Source organism: Oratosquilla oratoria, unplaced genomic scaffold, assembly GCF_046742065.1.
Source record: "Oratosquilla oratoria isolate Oo_2021 unplaced genomic scaffold, ASM4674206v1 SCAFFOLD118, whole genome shotgun sequence".
NCBI classification, from domain to species: Eukaryota; Metazoa; Arthropoda; class Malacostraca; order Stomatopoda; family Squillidae; genus Oratosquilla; species Oratosquilla oratoria.
In genome coordinates, this window is record NW_027467475.1 from 302,501 (window position 1) to 324,146 (window position 21,646).

A 21,646-nucleotide genomic window follows, 5' to 3' on the forward strand; every position below is an offset into this window, starting at 1 on the left:
TTGATTGAGAGGAAGCTTTATTGAAGGAACTCTGTGAGGTTTCAGCAATGGGGACTTTAGGTGCCCCTCCAGATGGGTCAGGAGACATTCCCTCAACTGGGGATGAGAGAACCTCTGCAGAGGAGGGTTGAGGAGTACTAGAATTTCTAAGTATTGGAGAAGAACGATTAGGTCTAATAGTGACTCTTTCGCAGAGGCTTGGGTTCAGCATTAACAGCAGAATTCGTATTAGTATTTGTTTTTCTATTACATTCTAGAGTTGGTTGATCCTCATTGCTTCTGTGCACCTCTACTGAGTGAGGCACACTAGTCAGCAATCCCTCTACTGGGGAGTCCCCCAAGTCTGGAAGAGAGATTGCCTGAAATGAGGCTTCATTGGAAGAAGCCTGTGAGGTTTCAACAATAGAAACCTTAGGTGCCCCTCCGGATGGGGCAGGGGACACCCCTTCAACAAGGGGTGAGGAAACCTCCGCAGAGGAGGGTTCAGAAGTATTAGAAATTCCAAGTTCAGAAGAAGAAAGACCATTAGATTTGATAGTAACACTTTAACACTGAGGCTTGGGTTCAGTGTTAACAGAAGAATTCATATTGGCAATTTTATTTCTATTGGGTTCTACAGTTGGCTGATCCACTTTATTATTTGTTTTAACAACAACACTGTATCTTTTGGAATTAGTAGTCTTTTAGCATGTCCTACACTCATATGTTCTGCATGGGCTTTTAGTAGTATTTCCTGTTCCTTCTTATAAATTACGCAGTTCTTATCTCTGGCATCATGCTCTTCTTTACAATTTATACAAACTGTTGCGCGGGAACAATCCCCATGTTCAGGCTGAGCACATATCAAACACAGTTTGTCCCTTGCACATATGCGGGAAGGATGGCCAAAACCACAGCAGTTAAAGCACTGAAGGGGACGGGGCTTAAACTGCTTCACATAAACAATCTCTTTTTCTATCTCTACATAATGAGGTAGATCTTCACCAGAAAAAGTTAGAAATCATAGAACAAGGGATTTTAACAACCTTCCAAACATTAGTTGGGCACATTTCTAAAATTTCTTCTTCATCAAAATCATAGAGATCTCTATTAAAAATTACCCCTTTGGCATAACTAAAGGTAGAGTGGGGTTTAACTTCCTTAATGTCTGATTTCTGTCTCAAGTTAAGCACCATGGCAGCTTGTTCATAAGATTTTACATGAATCAAGAAGGAATTTCTTCCAAATCATGATACCTGCAAGTTAGTCAAATTACCAGAGCCAAGACTACTCTTCAAGAATCTTCTAAACTCGAACAAGTTAGCACGTTCATTTGCAAGAGTGATAATAAGCCACTTAACTGGACTGGGAGGCCTCTGCACACTTTCCTTCCTTTCCTCTACTGGGTTTTCTGGATAAAAGATATCCTGGTTAGGTGGCACTCTAGCAGCAAGTTGGGCCGAAGATTAATTTTCTTTGGAATTATTATAATCCAAGCAGGCAGCCGCTGCATCCTGATTAGAAAGAAATGAGATCCAGACTAGCCAAGCTTTAAAGTTGTCATTCAGTTAAACCCTGATCTCTTTAATTGGTCCAAATTTACAGAACTTTTCATGTAAGTCAATATAACTCTTATCAAGAGAGACATATTTTAAATGTAAGACTCTATGACTATTAGGGGCAATATTTAAGCTATCTATTGGTTTCTGAGTATCTAAAGATGTTTTTGTCACTTCAGAATCCATTCCAACAGTAAGTTTTTGGGCTACAGAATTATCTGTCAATGAAGTCTTAGTATTGCTACCGATGTCCTTTTTCAAGCTGGAGTCATCAACGGGGGGGGTTTTACTTTTGCCAAGTCAATATCGTCAACATTAGGATTGATCATATCAGGAGAGGGATTGGGGGGTTTAGGAGGAGGATCAGGTAGTGGTGGAGGTTTAGAATGTACAGTTTGAACAGCTGCCATGATCGTGTATATTTCTGAGGCCACACCATATATTAAGAAAGATCAATACATAGAAGAAGATACTGCAGTTGCCTGATGCCTCAAGCAATAAAAGAAAAGTCTCTGCAGAGTTGGGAAGTTCCAGAAACGACTATTTACACATGCAGAGCCTTGGAGGTGAGTTAGAGACTTTGTCAACCCCGGGGTTTGTCCTCTTTTGTTTTGTCCCATTTAGGATGGGTCCAGCGTAGTCACTCTGCATGTGTACTGGATAGGGAGAAAGGAAGTCGGCAGCCTAATACCTACCTCGCAAACATGCGTTCCCCAGTCGGTGAGCTTTCAGCCCTCGCAGGGAGTAGTGACCTCGCGGTATACATCCCCACTTGACTGGGTTCAGACATACAGCTTGGGAGGCACTAAGATACCAGAACCTTCCTTAACAAGTATTGGAGAAAGATGGTGAAAAAGGTGGAGTAGGGTAGCAAATATGAAGGATAGGGATAGGGGAATTCACAAAGGAAAAGGGTGAGGGCGGCAAATCCTATGAGCATTCCTGTCCATGGTCAAAGACAAGCTAGGGTCATCAACAAAAATCTTTTGGCTAAGGGGTGGGGGTGGGGGGTGTTTATGGGGTGACTGGGTGTTTGACCTTGTTGAGGAGTTTCTTGGCTTTCGTAAGGTGCTCTTGTACCTTGAAAGTAAGTAGTTGGCCCTTGCACCTCTTGTATGGGGACTAGCAAAGATCTTGTTCAGCACTTTCTTCATAGTCACCACTCCGATGCCCATCTCTCTCGCCAAGGTCTGCATTGCCTTGCCTGGTCTTGCCGCACCTTTTTTTGCAGATTCTCAACAAATTTCATTGTGTGGACAGATTCAGGACACCTGCTATGATCCTTCCTGCTAGCCACTGCTTTGACATCTCCATCACAATTCTCCAGCTCACATCTCACAGCCTTCACTGTATTCAGGGAGCACTGAGCTGCAGCTAGGTTTTCCGAATTTTTTAATCCAACGCGAATCATCATGATGCAGGTCAATCTCTTCCAATATTCTGGTGCTTTCCATTCGTCCATGCTCTCTAGCTCTCACACCCACCAATAGTACACAGAATGAGCTATCCATTGCACTTTACCACTGTTAAATCCTTCAAATGGTTCTGAATTGACAAAAGATAAAAAAAATTATCAAATTTATCCCGAACACCCTGTATACATACACAGTAACATGAACCACTCTACATACATACATACATACATATACCAAAGGCTTTTTTCCACCCTCTTCCCTCTGGGCAAACAGGTGAACCGCTCTAAGGAAATAAAAATCGGTAATGCATTGACAGAAATGCACCCCAGATTTTTCGGTAACACATTGACGGTAACGCACTACCTGTCTGGCCGTAATATGCTCAGCTCTGCAAACCCTACACCAGTCAATAACATTGTTCAACTTAAGTTTGAGTCATAATTACTCATAAGTCAGCAATGCCAGAACAGCTGCATCCCTATTCCTAGCAACCGATTTCGAGTTCTGAATAAATCTAATGCCCATTAGTTTGCACAATTCCAACTAATTGGTGTTGAATTTACACACACTTGGCATCAGGCAACAGAATTTCAAGGTTAATGGTCTAAAACAGTTTCTTTTGGCTAGCAACTGACCCCTCATCCACAAGGAGCTAAGATGAGAGGGAGGAAAGGGTGGTGGATGGAAGTGGAATGGGTAGGAACGAAATGTGTGGGAGTGGGTATGTGGCTCTTGTCTTGGCTAGCTCCCTGATATGGGGGGAAATGCCCTAGTTATACAGATAGATAGAAATAGGGTATGACTCATAATTCAAAAAATCTTATGAGTTGGCATGAACTGTGCCCTATTATGGCGATTTATAGAAGGTTTACTGTACGTGTATTTACCGAATTGTAGTATACAGGAACGGAGCAATGCTTGTTGGGTCACATCTCCTATTCTTTAGTTTTTTTTTTTTTTTTTTATTCTACCTAACCTCAAATTCATGTACACTTCCAACTTGATCTATATCCTTGATTTCTAATTATCATACAGTAGACCCTTGATATACCGGATATCAGATACAATAGACAAAAAATCTGACCGGACAAACCCTCGCTTTAACGGATTTTCCTCTGTTATAGCGAGGGATCCTCGGTTATAATGGATCTTCGAATATAATGACAGACCCGTCCCCATATCATCCGTCATAGCAAGGGTTTACTGTAATTTCTAATACTACTCATTTCTAATACCATACAAATTTCGGGATATGACAGATATATCGACAGACTCGTCCCCATATTGTCCGTTATATCAAGGGTTTACTGTATTTAGACTTTAACTCGTGTATTGTTTAGCCAGGGCTATATCACCTTCTTAAGTATTCCACATGTTCATGCATCTATGAATTATGTGTGATGTATGAAAGAACACATGTAAACAATACAAACTATACTAACCATCCTTTATTGAATGCCTCCAAAAATCCCAATTCCGCTTCTCTGCAAATGTTGGACGTGTCGCCCTTCCTCCTCGTCAGGTCAGCCACGTGCAAGTGGAACTCCGTCCCCAGTTTGTGGTACTTGTGAGCTCCTTCCATCGTATCTCTGCAATGCCGTCACATCATATCAACAACAGGGACATCAATCTTTCTACACAAGTTTGCAAACATAATAGAAGTTAAGATTTCCTGAGAGAGAGAACTGGAATTCTCTATATATCAACCTGAGAATATATTTTTAGAATTTCTCCTAAAATATACCTCCCTGGATACAGATACGTCACACAAATACGTACATAATTCCGTCATGGACATGGGGAGGTCCAGATAAGTATTTCTCGGATACGGTGATTTTTGCTAAATTGTCATTCCCTTTGAATGCAAGCCATAAAAGGTAGGTCGTGTACCCACAAGGTTGTCAATGTTGGCATCTTGATTATATTCATTTTGTAGTTGTAACTAAATGACCCCCAAATTCTGTGAACTGGCTTGATCACATTTTCTCTGTTTATTATTACTAAGTGAAAGAGAACGAGTAATATAGCATCCGTGACACTTTATATTTTATAATGCGAGTAGTGTGATGCATCAATTGTTGTACCTCAGGCATCCAATGCTGTATGCGAGAATTTGACTCGTATTGAATATCTGACGATTTGATTTGGTTTAACATCATGAACTCCCCCTATCAGGAGGCTAGGATGGTGCTCCTTACAGAGGACTTTGTAGCCTGGAATTTTACCATGCCCTTGGTCCAACTCGCTGGTGGCAGGGTTCAAACTGTCAATACCTTGACTTCTGGTGCAAGGAGTGATGCTCTATGAGCATCCCCATACGAAGTCGAGGTAACAAGCCTATTTTGACTTGGTATGAGGGGACAGAGAGGAGGGGTCAGGGTTACCGAATTAATGAAGAGGCTTTGCTGTGGATGTGCTGTCTTGCGACACTGCTTCTGACCCAGGGCAGTGGACAGTATACAGGGATGAGTCGTCATCCAGGAGATGCCGAGATGAAATGGAGGGAAGAGGGTGGAGGGGAGTGGAGTGGGTGGATCTGGTTTCTATACCTTTGTTTTCTGGCTACCTCCCTTATAAGAGGGGAAAAAAGCCTTTGGTGTATGCATGTATGTACCTTGTCTCATAACTGGGAAGAAGCCTCTTAGCATATAATAGATCTATCTGTATATATATACCAAGGAATTCTTCCCCCATATAAGGGGGGTGGCCAAGTCACAGACACACCTACTCCCATCCACAACCTTTGTTTCCCTCTCCATCTTAGCTCCTCTTGGATGACAGGTTATCCCTGTCTCCTGCCCACTACCTGGGTCAGGAGCAATGCAGCAAGGCATAGCACATCCACAACAAGGCCACTTCACTTACATAGTGGCTCCCCCTCTCTGTCCCCTCATGTGGAAACAAGACAAGGGGAGAAATCCCTTTGCTTGTGTCAAAATACCATCCACACACAACCATTTCCCACCATCCCATGTTCTTTCTCTTGGTATATAATGTAACTATCATAAGACTTAATTTTCTTTCTTGAACTCCCGTGTAAGCACATACATACATATACCAAAGGCTTTTCCCCCTTTACAAGGGAGGTAGCCAAAAAGAAAAAGGCATAAAAACCATTCCCACCCATTCCATCCCTAATACACTCCCCTCCCCATCCACCCTCTTCCCTCCCTCTCATCTTGGTACCTCCTGGATGACGGGTCATCCCTGCATCTCGTCCACTGCCCTGGGTCAGAAGCAGTGTCGCAAGACACAGCACATCCACAGCAAGGCCGCTTCATTAAACCGGCGAACCCCCATCTCCGTCCCCCCATGCATAAAAGGAGAAGACAGAGAGAAATCCCTTCGGGCTGCGTCAAATTTTGCTCTCACATACTGCCTCACCCCCCATCCCCCCACCCATTCCACCTCATGCATCACAACATCATCAATATTAGTGATGTACCGAAGCTTCGGTATCGGTATCGGTATCGGTAAATATCGGTTTATTTTCAAGCTATCGGTATCGGTAAAATAGAAGGTATCGGTATATCGGTATCGGTATTGAAAAATAAATACCGATGCCGATACCTTGAGAGAAAATTTAAGTTAAATTACTTTCATTCATGAAACAAATAAATAATTATATAAATATATAAAGTAAAGGGTGTCTTTCACGCCATGTGGTTGTGGAATCATTTGCGTCTTATGTAAGAAGAGAAGAGAGCTAGCTGATGGCTATTATCCTATTACCCTTTTCGATCTCATTCTTAATATTTATTTATTGTAATTATTTATTTATATCTAATATTTAAACTTGCATTTTTCAGATAGTCAATATTGTGATAAATTTATTAAATTACAATTAGAATTGCCAGAATTAGCAATAATGCCTAAGTCAAAGCAGTGTTATATGGAATCTAGTGACAGTATGCAAAGATGATTCTTCAAAAGTATCCTGTAATTTCTGTAATACAATATTAAGCAGAGGAGGAATAAACAGGCAAACCCAAACAACAACAAATATTAGAAAGCATCTTCAACATAAACATCCTGATGAGTTTGGAAATGCCGAATTGGAGCAGAAAAAAGCAGCTGAATCAAACCCAACACTTGCCTCATTCTTAAATGTTCCACCTACCAAAAAGCTAAAAATTTCAACTTCAACTTCTAGTCAAAGTCAAACAGGCTGTTCAAGTGCAAAACAGGTATCTCAACAGCCAACTCTTGAAGCTACTCTCCAGTACAAAAAGATTTGGGACATCAACAGTGCTCCAGCAAAAGAGGTACACAAATATATTGCTGAAATGATCACAATAGATTGTCAACCTATATCTATTGTAGAAGATCTGGGATTTGCTAGGCTCCTTAATCACTTAAAACCAAACTATAAGATCCCAAGCAGGAAATACATCTCTAACACAACTATCCCAGAGCTTTATGAAAAAGTGCACAATAAAGTACAAGGCATTGTGAGCAATGCGCAAAATATCGGTATCGGTATCGGTAACCCATTAAATTCCTGTATCGGTATCGGTAAAATGCTAAAAAAAAAAAAAAATATCGGTATCGGTATCGGTATCAGTAAAAATTTTGGTTCTGGCACATCACTAATCAATATACCATTCTCCATTCACCCCTGTCTTCTGTCCTCTCCCATCCTTCCTCAACAGACATTCCCCTCTTCCCCAAAGCCCCCTTCAACCCATCCATCCACCTCATCCTAGGACGTCCCCTCATGTTCACTCCCTCCACATCTGCCTTCCATACCTCTTTTACTAGTCTTTCTTCACTCATTCTTTCCATGTGTCCAAACCATCCTAATACTCTTTCATCAACCCAATCAAGACACATACCAGGCTTAAATACATATGAAGAAGGTATATTCATTTCATACAAATTTTCCTGTTAATGCTATGTTCATTATTTCTTTTTATCTATTGAGGAAGGGAGGGAGGGAGGGGTGCTGAGTGGGAGTGCAGTGGGCAGGGCCCTGATGAGGGTAAGTCCCCCCCCCCCCAGGGCGAGTCCAAAAGTGCCCCCCCCCCCCGGGGCGAGTCCAAAAGTTCCCCCCCCCCTCCACACACACACCACCACTACCATCACCACCTTCCACATCTGATGGTCACTGGCACGATTCACATGTCAACACACAACTCAAAATAAACAAATCATGCATTAAAAGTACATTAGGGGGAATATGCCTTACCTTCTTTTCACCAAAGACCCCCCCCCAAAAATAAATAAATAAATAAATAAATAAATAAATAAGTAAATGCCACCTTGGGGCATTGCCCCCACCTGCCCTTCCCCTTGTTGGGGCCCTGGCAGTGGGTGAGGATAAAATGGGTGGGAATGGAATTGTACCTTTTGACTTTGGCTACCTCCCTTGTAAGGTGAAAAAAAAAACTTGGTATATATATATACATATATACATGAGTACTTATCTATTTACTTTTTTTTTTCCTTTCTTTTTCTTTTTAAGAAAATATTGACCTGTGTGAATGTCCACAGAATCTCCGAGTATGCTGGATGCCATAGCAGAACACTCAACGTGCCACCCGGGTCACCCGGGACCCCAAGGCGAATCCCAAGAGGGTTCTCTAGATTTGGAAGCCTTCCAAAGGGCAAAGTCGTTGGCGCTTCTCTTCTCCTTCTGGTAGTCTTCCGATAAAGACAATCTCCCTCACCTTCCTGCAACACTTCTTGGTTGCCGTAAGCTTCTGGTACCAACTGAGATCGAGTAAAAAAGTCGATGATTAATTTTACATACATACATATTATACCAAAGGCTTTTTTCCCCCTTACACAGGAGGTAGCCAAAAAAAAAAAAGGTATAGGAACCACTCCCACCACCCATTCCATCCCTATCACACTCCACTCCACTCCCCTCTCCCTCCCTCTTATCTTGGCACCTCCTGGATGGACGATTAATTGTACTGGACCAATTATGTAAGCCTTAATCCTCTTCATAATGGGGTAATTCAATCAGTGTACTTTTCCCTCGACTCTGAATATTACAAAATATGGGAAAGTTTCGAAAGTCTATTTACCTTTTATAACCTACTGGGGAACATAGTGGTATTATTCTAATCCCCTAACATAGTCTGACCAGTTAACACACAACTAAGTGGGTGGTACTATAGTGTGAGGTCTACCTACCGCCATATGTCACCTACCCAGGTGCAGCCTGAACTCTACCGCGTGATCTGCGTTCCTCCGGGACGCTCCCCTCACCTGTGGTCCAATCAAACATGTGTCCTGCCCAAATACATAAAAAATGTGACCTGTCCACATGACCTGACCTGACCTAACCTATTTGTGTCAGTCTTAGAAGATGTACAAAGTATGTATCACTAGAATAAATGTATGGAAATATATGATAACATGTTTATTTTTACATTTCTTCCTTTAATATAAATGTAATTAGAAATCCAATTATCTATCCAAGCTGCTCCTAGGATATGTACAAAATACGTGTTTATTGCTAAAATAAATGCATGGAAATGGTAGACCTCACGCTATAGTAGCACCACTAAATGACTGTCCAAATTAGAATTACCGACTCTGGAACAAAGAAAGGAAAGAGGAGACCTACTATCTATAGAATCATGAAAGGAATGGAAATCTTAGATAAGAATGATTTATTGAAATGGGACAATGGAAAAACAAGAGGACAAGAAAAAAATAAAAAAAGAGAATTACTAAAAAGAGATCTGGGGAAGAAAAAAGCTTCCCACACACTGTGATAGATACTTGGAACAAATTAGACAAAGAAACGGTGTGTGCAAACACTATTCAGGATTTAAAGAAAAAACTTGGTGCTGAAAGATACAAAGACGGGTCATCACAAGCATAGCTCCCTTCCTGTATAATACAACTAGGTAAATACAGCACGAATCATTACAATGGACTGAGGGAGACTGAGTGACGAACGAGAAATACTTTGACCTACCTTAGCATAGTAATGTGCTTTGTCTGCGTCGAATTTGGCGACGTCAAAATAGACCGATCCATTAGACAAATGTGCAAAGCCATTGAGAATAATCTTCTGTACAAAGGCTACAATTTCCGGCACATACTCAGACACCCTCATGATGATGCCAGCAGGGAGCACCTGCAAGAGCGTCAACAGTGTGTAAGTAAATATGAAATACTATCAGTTGACATCATCCAAGTTAAAAGGTGAATTCTTACTAGAGCTAAACATAGATACATACATACATACACCAAAGGCTTTTTCCCCCTTACAAGGGAGGTGGATGGATGGGGTGAAGGGGGCTTTGGGGAAGAGGGGAATGTCTGTTGAGGAAGGAAGGGAGAGGACGGAAGACAGAGGTGAGTGGAGAATGGTTGTATATGGATGATGTTGTGACTGCATGAGGAGGAATGGGCGGGGGGGTGGGGGGTGGGGTAGGATGTGTGAGTAAATTTTGACGCAGCCCGAAGGGATTTCTCCCCGTCCTCTCCTTATATGCAAAGGGGGACGGAGAGGGGGGGGTCGCCGATTAAATGGAGCGGCCTTGCTGTGGATGTACTGTGACTTGCGACACTGCTTCTGACCCAGGGCGGTGGGCAGGGTGCAGGGATGACCCGTCATCCAGGAGGTGCTCAGATGAGAGGAAGGGTGGGAGGGGTGTGGAGTGTATTTAGGGTATTTAGGGATGAAATGGGTGGGAGTGTTTTTATGCCTTTCCCTTTTTGGCTACCTCCCTTGGAAGGGGGAAAAAGCCTTGGTATATGTATGTATATGTATGTACAAGGGAGGTAGCAAAAAAAAAATAAAAAGGCATAGAAACAACTCCCACCCATTCCATTTCCTATATCTTCCACTCCCCTCCACCCTCCTCCCTCCCTCTTATCTTGGCACCTCCTGGATGATGGGTCATCCCTGCATCTCGTCCATTGCCCTGGGTTATAAGCAGTGTCGCAAGACACAGCACATCCATAACAAGGCTGCTTCATTAAATCGGCGACTCCCCCTTCTCCGTCCCCTCATGCGGAAAAGGAGAAGACAGGGAGAAATCCCTTTGGGCTGTGTCAAATTATTTCTCACACATACTCCCTCAGCCCCCATCCCCGCTAAACCAATTTTAAAATATAATTAACAAAACAACTCCTATGTCATTCTCTCCTGCAATCCTCCGTAACACACGAACCAACTACGGCTTTGTGTGGTCAGAGAAGGGAGGAAAAAAAAAAAAAAAAAAAAAAAAAAATGATCACCTGAGGAAAAGATCGCACTGGATCAGGAGTCAAAAAGCTTGTTCCCACACCTATCCTTACATTGAGAGCTTTCATGTTGTTGAAATCGTTCTCATGGTACTGCTGCAGGGCCATGAAGATGCTGCTGTCCATGATGGCATGTCCTTCCACTGCGTCGAGCCACTCTCCGAGAACGTCGTGGCTTGCATCCATGAGCGACTTCTCCTCCCCTATTGCCACGCCATTTGATTTGTCCACCACCTGCTGAAGCCTGGACAGGGGTTCCTTCACCTGCAAATGAAATTGTTCGTAAAACGAGGGTGCGGCTCCACGGCTAACATGACGTAAAGATGGACAAGCAAGTGATAGGTGGGGAAGGGTAAACGAAGATGGGCTAAGAATATGTTTATTGTCCTAACGCTTCAGTCTCTATGACCCAGTCCTCCGAAGAAGGTCACAGAGACTGAAATGTTAGGACAATAAACGTATTCTTAGCCCATCTTCTTTTACCCGTCCCCAGCTATCACTCTCTCATTTGTCTCAAATAATTCTTAAAAATGGATGAGTAAGACTACAGTCTACTGAAACACTCAACGATTTCTGGGTCCCCAGAACTCCCAAAAGATCTCTCTGGGAAAAAACTTTGGACTGTTGGTCTTTAGTGTGTTAGTGTGTGACTGTTTCCATGAAAGTGGGAAGGGAATACCCCTTTTACCCCATCCATCCACCTCATCTTTGGTCACTCCCTCATGTTCACTCCTTCCACTTCTGCCTTCCATACCTCTTTTACTAGTCATTCTTCACTCACTCTTTCCATGTGTCCAAACCATCCCAATACTCTTTCATCCACCCTATCTCCCAACTCCCTTTTCCACCCCACTCTCCTCCTCACTTCCTTTCTCACTCTACCCAGCCTAGTAACCCTTAGCATACTTCTCAGACATTTAATCTCAAACACATTTAAACTCATCTCTTACACTCCATGTTTCTGCCCCATACAGTGTTATCAGCACAATCACCCCATTATACAATCTCCTCTTAGCATCCATTCCCAAGTGTCTATTTCTCATTACACTTTTTAATCCCCCAAGGCATTTACTTGCTTCTCAGTCTACATTCTACCTCAACCTCCACTCCTCCCTTTCCTGCCACATTTGCCCCCCAAGTATCTTTCTCCCTTAATACACATTTCCAAATTGCTGCCACTCTCTCCCCTTGTACATCTCATCACCTTTTACCCACATTTACCTTCAACTTCCTTCTTTTGCACACCTTCCCAAACTCCTTCATTAACTTCTTTAATCCCTCCTCTAACCCTGCTACAAGTGCAGTGTTGTCAGCAAACAACAATTGGCTTATCTTCCATTTTTCTCCATTTTCTTTAACCATCTCCAATCCCTGACCCACTACCCTTGCATTTACCTCTCACACCACCCCATCCATGTACAAGTTGAACAGCCATAGTGACATGACACACCTCAAACCATTCACTCTATTTCTAATCCTAACACAAGCTGTACTGCTCTTGTAAAAACTCTTGACTGCTCTAAACAGCTTTCCTCCTATCCCATATATCTGCAGTACCTCCCACAGTGTTTTCCTGTCTACCCTGTCATAAGCCTTTTCCAAATCCATAGAAGTATGAAAAAAAAAAAAATCCTTACTTTTTCCTATAGCTTTCTCATATATCTGTTTTACCAAAAAAATCTGATCTACACAACCCCTTACTGTCCTAAACCCACACTGTTCCTCACCAATTACTCCCTCTGTTCCTCTCTTAATCCTATCAATCAAGACCCTCCCATAAGCCTTCCCGACTACACTCAAAAAGCTGATCCCTCTGAAACTACTACACTCACACTTGTCCCCCTTTTACTTGTAAAGCAGAATTATACAGGCACTCCTCCAGTCCTCCAGCACTCTACCTTCTCTTAAAGAACCATTAAATAACCTCATCAGCCAATCCACCATAACTGTACCTCCTTTCTTCATTCTGCATGGCATCCATCCAACCCAGGTGCCTTACCTGCTCTCATCATCTTGACAGCTGCTTTCACTTCATCCTTCCCTATTTCTCCATTTTACTCACTTATCACTCTCATTTTCTTAGTGCTTCCCACTGCAAATACCTTTCCCTCCCTATCCTCCTCCAAATTTAGCAACTCCCTAAAATACTCTGCCCACCTTCCTCTCACTGCCTTCTCTTCCATTATCATCTCTCCATCTGCACCTTTTACCTTTTCTTCTCGACTTGATTTGCCTCCTCTTCCTCTTTTAGTTTCTTTTCAAAACATCTTTTTATTACTTTCAAGGTTTTCTGTCATACTCTTACCCCATTTCACATCTGCTCTCCTCTTTGCTTCCTTTATCTTATGCTTAACTTCCTATCTCTTTACTTTGCACCTCTCATACGCTCCCCTCGTCCTAATTTGCAGCCAATCTATGAATGCCAGCTTCTTCTCTGCTACACCCTTCTTTGCTTCCTCATCCCACCATTCACTACCCTTCCTTCTATTTCCTCCCGCCCTCCTTGTTCCACACACAATCTTTGCACACCTTATGACTCCCTCTTTGAACCATCCCCATTTCTCCTCCACTCCTAGCTCTACTCTATCCTTCACTCCCTCCCATTCCTCCTTCAGCTTCTTCTTGTACTCCTTCTCCTTTTCCTTTAAAGAGTTCACTCTAAGCACCTCCCAACCTTTTGTCCTTTTCCTCTTTCTCCATCTATCCTCCACTCTCAACTTACCTTCTTCCAAAAAATGATCTGATATTCCCCCACCCTCTCCCCTTAGTACATGTACATCCTTAACTCTTCCTATTATACTCCTACCTACCACTACATAGTCCATTAATGCTCTATCTACCACCCTTCCATCCACCACCCTCTCCCATGTGTACTTATGCTTAACTTTCTTCTGAAACAATGTATTTGCTATCATCAACTCTCTACACACATCATCAACTCTCCACTATTTTTCTTTCCTGGAACTCCACATTTCCCAACCGCTCCATCAATTGGTTTATTTCCTACCCTGGCATTAAGGTCTCCCAGTACTACTTCATTGATGTTTCTCCCTAATCCCTCTAGGCACTCATTTAAATCTACCAAAAAAGCTTCCCTTTCTTCTACACTCTTCTCACTACCAGGCCCATACGCACTTTACAAAAACCCACATCTCCCTTCCCAGCTTCACCTTCATCCACATCAACCTTGAAGAAAACTCCCTTCCATCCACCACCCTCTCCCATGTGTACTTATGCTTGACTTTCTTCCTAAACACTGTATTTACTATCATCAACTCTCTTTCAAGACACATCTCCATCAATTCTCCACTACGATTTTTACCTGGAACTCCATACTTCCCAATCACTCCATCTATTGGTTCATTTCCTACCCTAACATTAAGGTCTACCAATACACCTACATTGACATTTTTCCCTAATCCCTCTATGCACTCATTTATATCTACCCAAAAAGCCTCCCTTTCCTCTACACTCTTCTCACTACCAGGCCTATACGCACTTAAAAAAACCCACATCTCCCTTCCCAGCTTCACCTTCATCCACATCAACCTTGAAGAAACCTCCTTCCACTCCACTATATGCTTACTTATCTCTTCACTTCCTAGTAGAGCCACCCCTTCTCTCCCTCGCCCTCTCTTCACTCCTAAGAACCTCCCAACTACACTCTCAAACTCAGACTCGCCCTTTCCTCTCAACTTAAGTTTCACTCAAAGCCAACCCATCCATCTTCCTTTTCACAAACATACTGCCTATCTCTTCCCTTTTACTTTCATCTGTACCACATGCACACACATTAAAAGACCCATACCCTAGGCTACTGGTTGGAAAACTCCCAGACCTTCTTATGCCTTTACCTTTTCTAGGAATGTCCCCTTTGTGGCTACAGGTGGCAGGACTCCTTATCCCATCCCCTGTCCCATTTTTTGTTGCCTCTTACGACAAAACAATATAGTGAGCAAAAGCCATACACAAATTTAAGAGCAAACTAGACACTGCTAGATACAAAGATGGGACACCACGAGTGTAGCTCCACTTCCCATACAACACAACTAGGAAAATACAGTGATGTCAAAATCACTTCACATCCGAGGTGAGCGGCAGTCGTTACTCAGAACAAATGCCCTTTTTACCCCTTATTAGGGAGGTAGCCAACCCAAAGGCCATTCCCATCCACCACCCTCATTTCCCTCTCATCTTAGCTCCCCATGGACGAAGGGTCTTACGTGTGCACGCCCTAATTCCCCCACCTTTAGCAGCGGCAAAACCCATAGTACTGGACTCATTCATTCTCTTGGGGAACTTGCACTTGGCACAATTCAAGAGGTCAGCGGCATTCTTTGCACCGCAGTGAAGATCTGGACACTTCTAACCCGTTTCTGATGCGGCAGTGGATGCACCTGCTGGCACAAACAAACGTGTAAAAATCAGACATTCAAAATCCTACTCAGCCAAAACGGGGAGTCACTATTATAATTTTCTTTTCTAATCCATCTACAAGGAGGCTATATTCTGACAAAGATTAATCAAAGTTACACAATTCAGTTTATCCAACAAAGCAATGAAATAACCTTCCAATATATGGTTACAATTTAAACTACAAACTTAAAAACTATATATGATAAGGAATCTTTCTAGTTGTATCAAATTTAATATTGTACCGATATACTAAAAAAAAAAAGTAATAAAAAATATATGTATAAATAATAAAGTAATAAAAACTATATTTACATATATATATATATATATATATATATATATAACAAAATAATACATAGATATACCAACAGCTTTTTCCTCCTTACAAGGGAGGTAGTCAAAGGCATAAATCCACTCCCACATAATAATAATAATACATATAACCCTAAAAATGCGACAATGCCCAAAGTATGTTCCAGGAATCAAACTAATTGGGCTAATGTATGGCCCGTATACACATACATATACATACCAAAGGCTTTCTTCCCCCTTACATTGACCACCACGACATGAACCCCCCAATGAACACATTAATACGCAACACTATTATACTCCACAAAGAAATAAATCTTAAAAGATTGCAGATCGCTGAAGCTGTATCTATCACAACTCAACAGCCCTCCATCAACATACAACAAGCCACAGACTTCATCCTCCCATCAGCCCGCCCCCAGGAACACCTTGCCCACCAACGATCTCATAGACAACTTGACCCTGAACCCCCTCAGGAACATAGTGGTTGCCAGGACCCTCAGCAACACCAATACCCCCATCACACAGGACCAAGAACTAGAAGCCAAGCTAGAGCTTCCTCTTTGCAGTCTGTGATGAGAATGATGACCTTTCCTATCCCTCCTAGTGACCTCACCCAGGGACTCCTCTCAACATCGTCTACTCCGCCTAGTGATCTCTCCCAAAGTCATTCTTCTTCACCGCCTTCTCTTGTGTCCTCACCTAGTGACTTCCTCGGACCCTGTCTTTTCCCGGTGACCTCACCTAGGTACCTTGTATACTCGTCTATAGGTCGAAATCTTAAGGAAAAATATTTAGGCCAAAACCTAGGGGTCGACCTATACACAAGTAATAATCTTGTTAGGTTGAAATCCAGACATGACAAGAAAGGCTAGGAAGAACTCTTACCTTTTCTTTAGGTTCAGAAATCAAAATATTTACCTACTAGTTACTACCAGTAAACAATGGGGACATGAAATACACGGTATGTACCAAAACATGTGAAATTCCTTCTTGATACGAAAACCCCATACTGTGGGTTTACCTGTTTGTTAAAATTCTTAGCACAGGCAAGCTTATTATATCATGTATACTATTATAGTGCCCATAGTTGGTTGAAAAATAATAAAATGCTGTGATATTCTCAAATTTAGCTTTCTATATGGTATATATTATTGTTACCATTACCAAAACAATGTAACACGAGACGTCTTGTTGTGCTGTCCTGCTACACAACAAGACGTCTCGTGTTGCCAACCAGCGACATTGCCACCAACCTGACACATATTTTAAGAACCACCAATTTGGAAGTAGTGTGCCAGACAAGCAGGACGATAAAAGACATCACAAAGACGAAAATACACAACAACCAAACACTGGGCACCAAAGCTGGTGTTTATCGTATTCCGTGTTCAGGATGTGATAAAGTTTACATCGGAGAAACATCACACAACCTGAATACAGGAATACGTGAACATCATTACGACGTCAGACATGATGTCACCACCTATGTATGTGTGACACATAGAAACAAGGAAAACCATCTTATGGACTGGAAGAATGCAGAGCTGCTGATACAAGAACCAGACAAAATCCGCAGGAAGTGTTTAGAAGCAGCGATCATTCAAGGAACGAACACTATTGAACAAAATAGGGGTATGTTCAACATCTCGCCCCACATAATTCCCCTAATACCCATGGCCAGCAAAAAAAAAAATTAAAATATTTAAACCACCCTTTGTGAACATTTTGTTCACGGACGTTTGGGCCAGCATTCTCAACCTTTCCCAGTGTTCAATCACCCTCCTCCTCCTCCTCCTCCTCCTTCTCTCCCTTCCCCCCTACTTCTTTTCTCTCCCCGTTCCCTCCTTTCCCCTTATTTAATCTCAAGCATATGTATCTCAACTTGTACTTGAAAAGGCTGTAATAAGCGAAACATTGTACAAATAAAGGCTCCGTCCTCATATGGTGTTTAACTCGTCAGTCTTGTCGGCAACTGCTACTTTCATGAAAAAAACAACAACTTGGTAATCTGTTCAAGTTTTTCACTCTGCTGAAATGGTAACTTCAGTGAAACTTATTAGATACTAAAATCAATCAACTTGAAAAAACATAAACCAAAATACATCAGAATTAATGAAGTGAAAAAACCATAATAATCAATTGCTATACCAGGCAAGCCACGCCACTTCAAAGCATTAAGACAGTGGAATGCTCAAAGCACCAAAACAAAAACAAGCCACTCGACCTATGCATGAGGTATATGGAAAATTCTAGAATTTTTGGCCAAAAATGGGGGGTCGACCTTTACACGAGATCGACCTATAGACGAGTATATACGGTACCTTCGGTGATCTCTCCTACTTCCAACTTTCCCTGCTTCAAAAAGCGTGACGGTCAGCTTACTCTTCATCGATAGTAGACCTTATAGCCATCGGAGTTGTAGTTCTCGCCCTGAAGAAGCCTCTGCAGGAGGCGAAAAAAATTAAGTTTTCGGTGTCAGTGTCAACAGCTTTTTGTACTGTTACATAATATTATTATATTTTTCGGCATTCATCAGCATCATTGACATCATGAATGATTTTGTTCATACTTTGAACTATGGAGAAAAAAAGATATTCTTCCAACTGAAGAAGTTGTATCTTAAAATAGCCAAAGCTATTAGCGCAGTTGACTTTAATCAGAATATATATATATATATATATATGGAAATAAACACCACCGAAAGGACTTGAACCTTTGGCATAGTGACTGCTTATTCTGAAACAAAGGCGATAGCATCAAGCCACCAAGGCTGTACTATAAAAGGAACCACCATCTCAACCTGGAGGTTCCCTGACGGTACTAGGCCAGCTCGGTCTCTATTCTAATTTCACCAAGTCTTTATTATGGCAAGCCCTCCAATAAGCTGTGTCATTTTGACAAATGCTATTGCCTTTGTTTCAGAATAAGCAGTCACTACGGCAAAGGTTCAAGTCCTTGCGGTGGAGTTTATTTCCATTTGTCAAAATAACACACACACACAGATTAACAAAATTGTCGGGGAGACTTACAACTTGCTAAGATCAATAAAAGTGGCGTTTACATACTTGGACGAAGACATGATAAAAAAAATATTGGTTACATTGATAAGGCCTAGATTAGAGTATGCAGTGACACTGTGGTCCCCCAGTACCAAAAAGAATATAAAGAAAATAGAAAGAATCCAAAGAGCAGCTACAAAAATGGCACCTGCACTTGCAAACCTATCATACGAGGAGAGATTGGCTAAACTGGAGTTACCGACACTGGAGCAAAGAAGAGAGAGAGGTGACCTATTAACCATCTACAGAATCATGAAAGGCACAGAGGTACTCGATAGAGAGAACTTACTTAACTGGGACAAAAGAAACACAAGAGGACATGGAAAGAAAATAAAAAAACATAGCTATAGAAGAGAACTGAAGAAAAACAGTTTTCCTCATAGTTTTGGACACTTGGAACAAACTGGACAATGAAATAGTATGCGCAAAAACCATTCATGAGTTTAAAAACAAACTAGACACTGCAAGATACAAAGGCGGGACATCACGAGCATAGCTCCCCTTCCCGCAAAATACAACTAGGTAAATACACACACACACACACACACACACATATATATCAATGGCTTTTTCCCCCTTATAAGGGAGATAGCCAAAAACAAAGGCATGAAATCCACCCCCACCCATTTCATCCCCAACACACTGTACTCCCACTCACCACCCCTCCCTCCCTCTTTTCTTGGCTCCTCCTAGATGACGGGTCATCCCTGCAATCCGCCCACTGCCCTGGGTCAGAAGCAGTGTCGCAACACACAGCACATAATAATAATAATAATAAATAATATATGAAATTATAATAAATGGTACCACAGCACATAATAATAATAATATAAAGAATAATAAAAAATAGTACCAAACATTAAGAGAGGAAGGGATTTGCTGGAAAGGTACAATAAGGGCAACGGATGACGGGGGAGGAATAATATTTGCCGTTGCCTCAAGATTCACCGACTGAAATTCTGCAGACCCAAAAGGGGAAGAGTCCCTTGGGTTCTCCCTTACAGAAACACTTGGAATGTTGTTCGTATTGTATCGACATGATATGTTTTCTACGTCACCAGATGGTAAAAGGAGGAGGAAGATAAGGAGGGGGAGGAGGATAAGGAGTGGAGAGGGAGGAGGATAAATAGGTGAAGGAGGAGGAGGCAGAGGATGTGGTGAAGGAGTAAAAAAATAGCATAGACTCCAATGTGACTTGATACAGGTATTTAAGATTCTAAAGGGAACTGATATCAAGTGATCAAATTTTCACACTGAATGAGAATCAGACAAGAAAAAATTATCTCAAACTGTCAGGAAATATATTCAATTTGGAAGTGGGTAGAAACAACTTCGCCACCCATGTAGTTAATGAATGGAACAAACTTCCTGCAGAGGCAGTGCAATGTAGTTCAGTTCGAAGCTTTAAGATTCATTTAGATAAACACCTAACCAAGATTTATTTTATATTGTTTTTTATTATTTGCTTGATATTTATCATCAATTATCTGTCAATCTATTATTTACCATTTACCTGTTTGTTCATTATTCAACTACACCTATGCATTTATTCATCTTATTTATTATCATTTATATTACTGTATTATCATTTTAATTTATTTTTCTTTTATTCATTTATCATTATATATTTTCTGCATCCGATCTAGTTATGGACCAAAAGGTCTCCTGCCACCATGCTCCTCCTTTGTAATCCTTTGGAATGAGGAGAGGGCAGAGGAGGGGGAGGAGGAGGAGAAGGCAGAAGGGGAGGAAGAGAAGGCAGAGGAGGAGTAAGAGGAGGAGCAGGACAAGGAGGAAGCGGAGGAGGAAGGATGATAATGAAGAGAATGAGAAGGAGGAGTAGAAGAATGGGGAGGAGAATGAAGAGAATGGAGGTCACGGTTTATTTTATTACTTATATTACAACTTTTGAGCAAAGAAGAGAGGCGACCTATCGACCATCTATAGAATCAAGAAGGGCACAGAAATACTCGAGAGAAGACTTGTTAAACTGGGCCAAGAGAAACACAAGCGGGCATGGAAAGAAACTCAATAAACATTATTATAGAAGAGATCTGATGAACAGTTTCCCACATACAGTGGTGGACACTTGGAACTGGACCAAAATATAGTGTGTGCAAAAACCATTCATGAATTTCAGAGCAACCTAGACACTGCGAGATACAAAGGCGGGACACCATGAGCGTAGCTCCCCTTCCTGTAAAATACAACTAGGTAAATACATACACAAACATCGCAGAGGCAGTGCAATTTAGAATAGCTCAAAGCTTTAAGATTCCTTTACATAAACACCTAGAAAATATGCTATAATACCTGCCATTTATTTCATTTATTAGTTTATTATCATCTACCATTTTTATGTATTATCATCTACGTTTATTATTATCTACATTAATTAATTACTCATTTCATATTTATTGATTTGTTTATTTTCTATTTTTTTTTGTATCTGACCTAGTTATGGACCAAAAGGTCCCATGTTAGGATGCTCTTCCTTTGTAATGACACCCTGCTTATTTCTTTTCATCAGTATTTATCATTCATTAGGAAGCTCGCTGGCTGAGCGGGTTAGGCCATCATTAATGACAGCGAAGGTCGAGGGGATGGCAGTTCAAACCCTGCCATCAGTGAAGTTGAACCAAGGGCATCATGGTTCATTAAATTCCATGCTACAAAGTCCTCTGTGAGGGGC

At 41.6% G+C, this 21,646-nt stretch overlaps 1 protein-coding gene across 13 annotated transcripts in view; it reads right to left on the bottom strand.

The window, feature by feature from the left end:
- Positions 1–21,646, bottom strand: part of LOC143022568 (cysteine--tRNA ligase, cytoplasmic-like) — a 118,517-nt gene that overhangs the window by 92,806 nt on the left and 4,065 nt on the right. For 3 of the 13 annotated variants that reach the window (XM_076180837.1, XM_076180840.1, XM_076180839.1), the window contains exons 2-7: positions 18,217–18,337; positions 15,412–15,561; positions 11,159–11,428; positions 9,888–10,049; positions 8,388–8,665; positions 4,396–4,542 (exon numbers count right to left, since the gene is read on the bottom strand). In XM_076180837.1, the coding sequence (XP_076036952.1) occupies positions 4,396–4,542; positions 8,388–8,665; positions 9,888–10,049; positions 11,159–11,428; positions 15,412–15,447 (893 nt within the window). In that variant the 5' untranslated portion in view covers positions 15,448–15,561; positions 18,217–18,337. Of the gene's footprint in view, positions 1–2,132; positions 4,543–8,387; positions 8,666–9,887; positions 10,050–11,158; positions 11,429–15,411; positions 15,562–18,216; positions 18,338–21,646 lie in introns of those variants that run through there. The other 10 variants (XM_076180846.1, XM_076180848.1, XR_012966097.1 and 7 more) reach the window with 9 other exon arrangements.